This window comes from Elephantulus edwardii, unplaced genomic scaffold (assembly GCF_000299155.1).
Source record: "Elephantulus edwardii isolate Elephantulus edwardi_28Jun2011 unplaced genomic scaffold, EleEdw1.0 scaffold00208, whole genome shotgun sequence".
Lineage (NCBI taxonomy): Eukaryota > Metazoa > Chordata > Mammalia > Macroscelidea > Macroscelididae > Elephantulus > Elephantulus edwardii.
The window spans coordinates 4,370,984-4,381,510 of record NW_006399958.1 but is presented as its reverse complement, the minus strand read 5'-3'; the positions used below and the strand labels follow the sequence as shown (position 1 = coordinate 4,381,510).

The following is a 10,527-nucleotide window of genomic DNA, read 5'->3' as shown; positions in this document are numbered from 1 at the left end:
ATTATTATTTTTTGTGTGTGCGTGTACCGTCAAATCAGATCTGACTGGTATGGGAGGAGATTGTCTCTCCTTCCCCGGCAGAGCATCTGGTGGATTCGAACCGTGCGCCTCTGGGATTGTAGTTGCAGCTCCTTGCCACTAGGCCACCAGAGCTCCCCGAGACCATGCTTCTAAAGCAGGCTAAAGCAGTGGCTAGAAAAGCCAACTTTCAAGGGTTCTGACATGACAGTGACCTTCAGTATAGTGGGCTTATTTTTACCAAGTGGTTTTCCTGGTACATTGCCCTGCGTTTACCACTTGCTTATGTTGTTTATTGTTAAGTGCTGTCGAGTCACAAGTGACTCATAGCGACCCTATGAAGAAGAGTCCTCAACACTTGGGTGTCTCTCGTCCTCTCTCCAGGTTCATAGGGTTTCCGGAGGCAAGCTGTCACGGAAGTGGATGCCAGGTTAGGTGGTAGTAATTTGGGAATTTCACTACCGACAAAGGAGACTCAGAATGTGTGAGTACACATCATACAGGGGAAGACATTCTTACACCAACCACATTTACAGCAGATCATCCACAGCAGAGACCTGATGTGAGACAGCTGACCAGGGATTGCTGTCCCCGTGGAAACAGAGCTGTGGACGTTTGCCCAGGCGTGCTGGAGGAATGAGAGCTTTGTAACACTGTGCCAAAGCCACTGGGCTGAAGGATGGAAGGATTGTCAGCACACGTCAAAAGCTGTCCTGACCAGGAAATTGCATCCTGTTTCCAACCTGAGTTGTGTTCTGTTAACTTTCCTAGTAGACCCCATAATCATGAGTATGTTTCTTTGAGGTCTGTGTAACTGTTGCAGTGGATTTCAGACCAGTTATAACAGTAGGATTGTTGTTGGAATTAGAAAATAGGATGAGGGGGGGCATGGTCTTGTGTGTAGAGGTCTGACTTGACCATCATGGTGCCCTCAATGGTGGGGGAGGTGTGTTTGTGTGTGGGTACCGTCAAATCAGATCTGACTGGTACAGAAGGAGGTTGCCTGTCCTACTCCAGCAGAGCATCTGGTGGATTCAAACCACGTACTTCTGGGATTGCAGTGTAGCTTCTTACCACTGGGCCACCAGAGCTCCCTGCCCTCAATGTTTTTTAACAATGAGATTGCAAGATTTGTGTATTCTCTCTCTTAGGGACACCATCCACAAGAGACTTGAGATTTCTGAATGGGACTTAGCACAAAGACAATGACAGTGCATCCCAAGTGCTGGTCAAGATGGTCAAGGCTAAGGTGACTTTTGTTTCTTTAAAAAAAACAAAAATTATCACTCCCACACATTGTGTTTTTTATATAGTCATTTACATTTTCTGTCATTCATGTGTATTGTGACTTCTGCTGTGTTTTCTGTTTTCCTTTCGTTCCTCATGGAGTGGTGAGGTGAACCTGGTGAAGTGCGTTCATCTCCATAGTTGGGGAAGTAGAAGGTAGAGAGAAAGAAACCTCAGTGGTGAAGTGTTGTGCTTCCAACCAATAGGCAGGCAGAAGAGCAGTCTCCTCCCCAGTCATGTAAGCCTCTGAGAACCTGACGGAGAGTCAGTTGTGACTTGGTTCCAGCTGGACGGCAGAGTGAATGGGTGAGGATACAGACTGAACACCAGCCAAGAGTGTATCAGAGAGATACCATTAATAGGATTAATGCTAAACTAAGGACACTGAATGTAATTTATAACTAGAGATTGATGGAACAAGTTTAGTTTGTTGTTGTTGTTGTTGATGTTGCTTGCCTTCAAGTTAAGCACAACTCATAGCGACCCCATAAACAAAAGGCTTGAAGCCGCTGTGTAACTATCGACCTTTATCAAAGTTCATAGAGTTTCTGGACACCTGTTGTTTAGGAAGTGAATGCCACTCCTGCTTCCAAACCTGTCTTAAACTCTGTTTAAGTTTAAGCTTAATGTTTTGTCATAAGGTGAGTTTAGTTTCTGTAAAAATAGTATCTGATGCCTTCACACTTCACATTGAAGGAAGAAGAATCCCAAGGCTGTTTCTAACATTCCTGTGGGTAGGTTTACATTTCTCAGAGACGTAGGAGAGAATTTGGTTTTATATTTTCTACCTGGGGCAAATGTGTCCATACGTGGTTGCGGTGAAGCTGAACACTGTGACACTGATGTGTCAAATGTAATAAGGGTTACCCATGGTGGCCAGTGTTTGGTGGAGCTCCCCGATTAAAACAGGCTTGGAAGCAGGAGTGGCATCCACTTCCGAAATAGCTTGCCTCCGGAAACTCTATGAACCTGGAGAAAGGATGAAACTCACACAGATATTGAGGACTTTCATTCTTTTTTTTTTCCACTGTTTAAATGAGCTTTTATTTTATATGAAAACATAATAGTTATCAGGTAAGCTGACAATATGCAATTTGTAGGTTTAGGAATAGTTTACAAATCTGTACACATACCAAAGAAATCTCATGTGATTTACAGTTTTGCAGTTAGGCAAATACAAGAAAACTTTGGTTAGCTTTTATAAACTATAAAAAGACAAAATACTCTTTTGTCGATCAAGTTTTGAACAGCAGCATGTCATCACAAAATGAAGAGAATTCACTATTCTATGAATAAACAGTTGTTTTTAGTCCATTTAGTGCTTTGATAATCTTGTTCTATTAAGTTGTTGCTGTAACCAGCAGTGGCCGCTGACAATAGCAATGACCGTGATGTAGTTCTCTAAGCAGCAGAAGCAGGACTGTAGTCATTGTGTTGTTATTTCCAGAATCTATAAAGTCCCAAGGCTATTGCGAGACAAGTAAATACTGAGGCTGCAAGATAACAAATTGTTTCAAGTTTGTTGGACTCCATCAGTGTTTTTAAAGAAGCAATTTCAGTGTCAATTTTATTACTGGTCTCTGAAATAACACTTCTGGTTCGGCTATCCTTTTTGATAAATTCTGTAGTCACTTCCGTAAGTTTCTTTTCCTGATCTGTAAATATATCTATTACTCTGCTCCTTTCCAGGTTGATGTCTAGTTTATCATCTGCTCTGATACGACTAGTTTCATTTATCAATTGTTGTTTAACCTGGTCTAATTCCATTTTCCTTTTCTCATTCTCTGCTCTCCGATTTGCAAATTCACTTTTCTCAAGGATGAGCATGTCATTCCTAATGGAGTCCAAATGTGCCATTAGTTGTTGGACTGTTATTTCCTGTTGAGCTTGAGTGACCATTTCCTTATAGATTGTATCCAGGCAAACATTTGATAAACTGCTTACTTAAGGCTGACACAATTGTTTCTGCTTGTGTTTTGTCAAATCCTGACATCATATCCTTCCTTGGCTGTGGTAGTGAAGAAATCTCTCCGCACGGCCAGCGAGAAACGCCTGCAGGGGTCAGAAAGGCGAGCCCCCCCCCCCACCGCAGCCTTCACATCGTAGGAGCCTCAGTGCCCAATGACTCAACATGTCTCAGCTTTCCCGTTAGCGGGAGGCGGAAGTGTGAAATCAAGGACTTTCATTCTTAGGGTCGCTGTGAGTCACCTATGACTCCACGGCACTTAACAACAACAGCAATATACAACAACAACCACCTGGGACTCGGCTGTGGGCTGGCCTGTAACTCCTGTGCATGTTGCAGAGACCTTAGACGAGCCATGCCTGACAGGCAAATGACATGTTTTGAGGCCTACCAGGAGGAAATGGTTTGATTTAGCATTGTGCTTTAACATTGAGGAGGATAGCATTGATTGAATATTTTTTAAAAAATAGTGAAAACTGCCCGGGGAATGGGGCAGGGGAGAGGTGTGTGGTGGTGGAGGCTAGGGAAGAAAATGTGCAACAAAGAATGAATGAATATCTAACTTTTCTGTAAACTTTCATTAAAGTCACAATTTTTAAAAAAGATAAAATGGAAGAGGAACTTGTCCATGTAACATCCAGCTCCAGTCAGGTTAGTGAACGGGAGATGTGAGAAAAGAAGCAAGACGGCAGTAGAGGGAAGGGAGGCAGGGAACATTCTACAGGAGTTGTGATGCCGGGAGGTGTGACACCAGGTGTTCTCTAATGGGGCCATGCTGCAGACTTCACAGCAGCAAGCCTGGAAGGGGCCCATGCAGAGGGTTGAGGTCCCCAATCTGAAAAGAGTCTAGTAGCACATTTAAGTGACAACAGAAAAACACTTAAAAAAAAAGTCTGGTAAGCCTTTCTTTTATTGCTTTTTTTAAAAACAAAACAAACCAACCTTTATTTTTCTTTTTTTTTTAAATTAATATTAATGAACGTTTACAGAGATTTTGGATTTCCATACATTCATTGTTGCATTTTTCTCCCTGCCCATCCCTCTCCCCTCCCCGCCCCCCCAATGCACTCTTTCTTCTCTTTGAAAAGTAAAAGAAAAACTCATTTCCCTTCCTTCTCCCACCACCCCAGTCCACTCCACTATGCAGCCTTCATTCTGGACTCTTGTATGATAATAATACCTAATCATATATCGCTTTTAATCAGTTCTCTCCCTTATCTGTTTCAATTCAGTATACATAATTTAGCCAATCTTTCTCAGTCTCCCCCCAAATCCTGATGTCAGTCCTGTTTTACAACAGTGGCACTGTGCAACATTTGTCCTTTTGTGACTAAGATATTTCACTCAACATAATGTCCTCCAGGGTCACCCATTTTGCATAATATTTCATGAGTTCCTTGTTATTCAATGCAGCATAGTATTCCATTGTATATACCAGAGCTTCTCTATCCACTTGTTTGTTCTTGGGCACGTAGGTTGTTTCCAACTCCTTGCTATTGTGAACAAAGTTGTAATAAACGTGGGTGTTCGTGAAAGTAGTTTCCTTAAACAATATCCTCTTATTCTGACAGGAAGCACTGACATTCAGTGATGTGGCTGTGAAGTTCACTTGGGAAGAATGGGAGCTTCTGGACCCTGCTCAGAAGGCCCTGTACCGGGATGTGATGTTGGAGAACTACAGAAACCTGGGATCCATTGGTGAGTACAACTCTCCTGGCATTGGCCTTCCCTCTCCTAGCTGCTGAAGTCTTTGGATTATCTGTGGGGCTCTGAAGGCACAGGTTCTCAGTTTGCTCCTGGCACTGTTTAAGTGTGAATCTTCTCTCTCTATTTCTAACAGAAAACACCTCTTTTACTTTGAACCTTTGAACTTTTTCAAATTTTTCTTTGAAATATTATGTAGAAGAGGGCATCGCATATGTGAGGGTGTCTGAGAATCAATCAAGTTACCTCCTCTTATTCCTCTTCCTATGTGAAACCATTTTCTAAGAGTTAAAAGAGATACATAATCCCATTCAAGGGTAGAGGAAGACTCATCAGTAACCGAGGAAGACTCATCAATAACCTGTTATGCAGATGACATAACCTTGCTAGCTCAAACTGAAGAAGGCATGAAGCACTTGCTACAGAAGACCACAGACTGTAGTCTTCAATACGGACTGGAGCTCAACATCAAGAAGACAAAGATTGTCACCGCTGGGCCATTTGGCAGCACCATGATAGATGGTGAAGAGACTGAGGTTGTTATCAATTTCAGCTTGCTCAGCTCCACAGTCAACACTCTTGGCACCAGCAGTCAGGAAATCAAAGGACGAATTGCATTGGGAAGACCTGCTGTCAGGGACCTCTCTTAGACTGCTGAAAAGCAATGATGTCATTCTAGAGAGTATGGTGTGCCTAATCCAGGCTGTGGTCTTTGCAATTACTATGATTCAGGGATCTGGACAATGATTAAGGATGACAGAAGAATCAGTGACTTCGAGTTGTGGTGTTGGAGAAGATTCTTGAACGTACCACGGACCACGAAGAAAACAAATGGGTCTCTCTTGGAGAAGGTGAAAACCAAGTCTCTCTTGGGGACTAGGATTTTGAAACTCTGTCTCAAATACTTTGGGCACATGGCCAGGAAAGGCTGGTCCTTGAAGGAGGACATCATTCTTGGCAGGGTGGAAAGACAGCATAGGAGAGTAAGATGCTGGATGAGATGCTTTGGTAGAGTAACGGGGGCAATGGGGGTTGGTGTATCAGAATTAGTGAGACTGGCTCAGGACAGAACAGAGTTCAGAGCTGCTGTACATAGGGTTGCTGTGGATTGCAGGTGACTAAATGGCACGTAAAAACAAAACAACAATCCCATTCTTCAAAAATCATAACTATTTATTCTATATTTTTAGACCTATCATTTTCTTTTTCTCTAAGATCTTTCCCTCCTTCTTATCCTTCCATCAACATTAATCTTAAATTCTACCTTCTATGCAACAATGAATAAATAAGAGGAAAAGAATTTGTTTTAAAAATCAATGATTGAAAGAAACAAAAAATTTTCCACCTAATAGGTCTCTCTCAGTATTGAGATTGCTGCCTGTCCTCAGAGTGCAGCACTTTCTTCCACTCTCAAGGCGCACAGGTTTCCTTCCTTGCATGCACACCAAGGAGCCCAGTTGAGTTAGTCTATTAAACCATCACCTGCCAACCCCAAAATCAGCAGTTCAAACCCTCTAGCTGCTCCACAGAAGAAAGATGAGTTGTCCATGAAGCTTTGCATCTTGAGAAAACTAATGAGGGTCCCCTAAGTCAGAACCGCCTTCAGTGCAGTGAGTTCTGGTTGGACATTGCAAACCTCACTGGCTGTTTTACCCTGTAACAAAGTGGTCTCTCCCTGTGCTGTCACCTCCTTCCTCAGCTTCTCTACCTCCGACTCTGAGGATCTCTAAAGGTTCTGCTTTTCCAAAGAGTAGCGTTGCCTTAACTGTCTACACTTGGCTTTGCAAAGTATTTTTCCTAAAATCCATTTGTTTGCATTATAAAAATAAAACAGGTTCTGGGGAGCTCTGGTGGCCTAGTGGCAAGAAGCTGCACTTCAAACCCAGTGGTACACGGTTTGAATCCACCAGATGCTCTCCTGGAGAAAGAGGGACAATCTTCTCCTGTACCAGTCAGATCTGATTTGATGGTACACACCCCAAAAAATAATAAAATTAAAAATATTTTTTTTAAAAGAAAGGGTTCTGATTTCCAATTTCTCATTTGTCCTTCTAAGTCTTTCTTAGTGGTCCCTTTCATAGAAGACATGCCTTGTAAACTCTTGTCTTTCAGTAAGAGTTTATGGAGTAAAATCTTTTTTCTTAACAAGTAGAGATTGGGAGACCACATAACCTTTCTCATAATTTCACGTCCTGTTTTACAATCTCTCAGGGGAGCTCTGGCAGCCTAGTGGAGGAAGGAGTTGTGCTCAGAATCCTAGGCAGGCGATTCAGGGCACCAGCTTCTCCACAGGAGGAAAATGGACAGTCTCCTCCCCTGTCATTTACAGCCTCTGGAACACGCTGGAGGGTCGATGCTGAGTCACTTCCAACTCCATGGCAGTGGGTGCAGTTGTATTTTAGAAACAGACAAATTTGCATTTATTTATGAGACACTCTCTCTAACTCCTCCTGACCTCACCTCAATGGCATCGAGTTGGAATTGACTCAGAGCTGAACCTGCAGTGCATGTCTGGGGTTGTGAGTCACACTGGAGAAGATTGCTCATCGACCTCGGAGCAGCTCGTGACTTCAGATGTCATCATTGGGTGAGCAGAGCATCACCCTCCAGACAGCAGCCCCATACCTCTCTCCTTATTCCTGTACTAAGTGCTTTTACTCTTTGCGTTGCTTATTTTGTATATGCATCAGTGTGAAAGTAACAATGTGATGTTTCATTTACACCCACATCCAAATGTTCTCATTAAAAATATGAAGTATACCAATACCTTTTTTTGTTGGGTTTTGTTGGTGTTTTTTTGTGTTTTTTTTTTTACTGACTTCATTCCAAAGAACATGATGCAAAGATTCTTTATTCTCTTCTTTCCTAGAAGTGCAGAAATCTGGCAATCGTCTGCTTAGGCTCGCACATAAAGACAGAGGACTAGAGAGATTGGAACACTGCAGTAATATTGATGCTTTGGAAAATCCTGATCAGCACAAAATGGGTTTTCATTTCTTGGAAAACCATATTGTGTTGGAGTTAAATGAAGAAATTGTGAAGTTGAATTTAATGTTACCAGCAGTCCAGCCAAAAAGAAGCAATCAGATCAGGAACTCTGCTGAGAAAGGCTTGTTCCATGGTGACTGTGACCAAGTTTGTGGTGAAATGACGTTCTCTGAAAATCAGAAATCCCAGAGTGCTGAGGCCCAACTCCGTAGGCATCAGAAAAGTCACAAAGTAAAGAAATTTCATGTATGTACTGACTGTGGGAAAGGCTTCCCCTGGAAGGCATCTCTCGCTTATCATCAGCAGACTCATACTGGGGAGAACCCCTATGTATGCAGGGAGTGTGGGAAAGGCTTCATCAGGAAGGGTCAGCTCACTGTCCATCAGCGATCTCACACTGGGGAGAAACCCTACAAATGTTGTGAATGTGGTAAGAGCTTCATGCAGAAGACAGTGCTCATTACCCACCAGTGGACACACACTGGAGACAAACCCTATAAATGCCAAGACTGTGGGAAAGGCTTCATCCGTAACTCGGTACTAAAAATACACCAGCGAACCCACACTGGAGAGAGACCCTATAAATGCAGTGAGTGTGGTAAAGGCTTCATGCAGAGAAGAAACCTCAGTAGACACCAGCAAGCTCATGCTGGGGATAAACCCTATGTGTGCAGGAAATGTGGAAAAGGCTTTCTGATGAAGGATGTCCTCACTCTCCATCAACGTATTCACACAGGGGAGGAGCCTTATAAATGTGGCATATGTGGTAAAGGCTTCATCCATAAGACAAGGTTCACTGTGCATCAGCAAACTCATACTGGAAACAAACCCCATATATGCAGGGAATGTGGGAAAGGCTTCATCAGGAAGAATGAGCTCACTCTGCATCAGAGAACTCATACAGGAGAGAAGCCCTATAAATGTGGTGAATGTGGTAAAGGATTCATCCAGAAGGCATCGCTTACCATTCACCAGCGGACACATACTGGGGAGAAGCCCCATTTGTGCCCTGAGTGTGGGAAAGGCTTCAGTCAGAAGGGATATCTCATCATTCACAAGCGAACACATACTGGAGAGAAGCCCTACTCGTGCGCAGAGTGTGGGAAAACTTTCAGTCAGAAGGTAAATCTCACTGCTCATCAGCGAACTCACACTGGAGAGAAACCCTACGTGTGTGGTCACTGTACCAAGGGCTTCAGCACCAAGGTGTATCTCACGCTCCATCAGCGAACTCACACCGGAGAGAAACCATCTCTGGGCAGTGAATTTGGTACCCAGTTCAATCAGAAGTCGTTCCTCATTCCACGTCAGAGATTTCACACAAGGAAGAAATCCTTTTCGTGTAGTGAGTGTGGGAAATCTTACGCCCAGCAGTCAAGTCTCAGTAGACATTTGAAAATTCACCAGAAGGAAGCCCTGTCTGTGCCGTGTATGCCAGAGAACCAAGACGAAACAAGAGCTCACTGTCCTCATGAAGTGAAAATCTCATAGGGTTGACCCAGCAAACAGGAAAGTTGACAACATGTGCTTCTAACCATTGTTAACATCAAAGAAAACACAAAGGACAGAAAGGTGTAGATTGCATCAAAGTGGAAAGCCTTCCACAGGAAGTCTCATCTCACCATGTAGCCGTGCTGCCTTGCAAGAGGACAGCCCTGTTAACACCGTGACCGTGCAGATGTGTCCAGTCACAGCTTGGACCTCAGTAAACATTAGTGGGCTCCTAACTAAGGGAAACATCTCCTTGTCAGGCAACCTGTTGCTGGCCTCAGAAACACTGTGGAGGGTCAGCTTGGAATTTGACTCAACAGGAATAAAGTTGGATTTCAATTTGAGAGCAATATCACTTCAGTTTATCTTAAAAGTACCAAGTTTAGAAAAAGAAGAACTCACTAGAAATTACTTTTATGCAGTCTTTCAAGGTTGAAAATGAAGCCAGGACTATATTATTGTTCCCGTAGTTAACATAAAATTACTGACATTGAATATGATGTGTGGCTGGAAGGTTTACCTTAGTTTTCAAATTGAGTATAACATTGCTCTGTCTAGGAATGTGCCCTGTCTCCATACCTTTTCAACCTGTATGCAGAACATATTATCCGAGAGGCTGGGCTCTTTGAGGAGAAGTGTGGTGTCAGGATTGGTGGAAGATCTATCAACAGTCTGTGTTATGCAGATGACACAACCCTGCTCGCTGAAACTGAGGAGGACCTGATGCACTTGCTGCAGAGGGTGAAGGACTGCAGCCTTCAGTATGGACTGAGGCTCAATGTCAAGAAGAAAAAAATCTCACCGCTGGACCAATTGGCAGCATCAGGATGGATGGTGAAGAGATTGAGATTGTTTACAACTTTAGTCTGCTTGGTTCCACAGTCATCAGCGGCTAGGGAGGATAAAAGGAGAATTGATGCCTTTGAGCTCTGGTGCTGGAGAAGAGTATTGAGCGTACCGTGGACTGCCAAGAAAACAAACAGATTCATCCTTGAGAGGGTTAAACCAGGCTGCTCCCTGGAGGCAAGGATTCTGGGGCTTCATCTGACATACTTTGGACATGTTCTAAGGAG

General features: G+C 43.3%; 1 protein-coding gene and 1 pseudogene across 1 annotated transcript; one reads left to right on the top strand and one right to left on the bottom strand.

Annotated features, from left to right (window-relative positions):
* Positions 1-2,742: 2,742 nt before the first annotated feature.
* LOC102875059 (coiled-coil domain-containing protein 90B, mitochondrial-like) lies at positions 2,743-4,470 on the bottom strand (the record flags this gene model as incomplete). The annotated part of the gene is given in 4 exon segments (XM_006897304.1): positions 2,743-3,249; positions 3,251-3,292; positions 3,294-3,373; positions 4,461-4,470. Coding segments are annotated over 4 exon segments (639 nt in total), but the record flags the coding sequence as incomplete, so codon positions are not given.
* A 3,652-nt stretch (positions 4,471-8,122) lies between these two features.
* Positions 8,123-10,527, top strand: part of LOC102849560 — a 72,187-nt pseudogene continuing 69,782 nt past the window's right edge.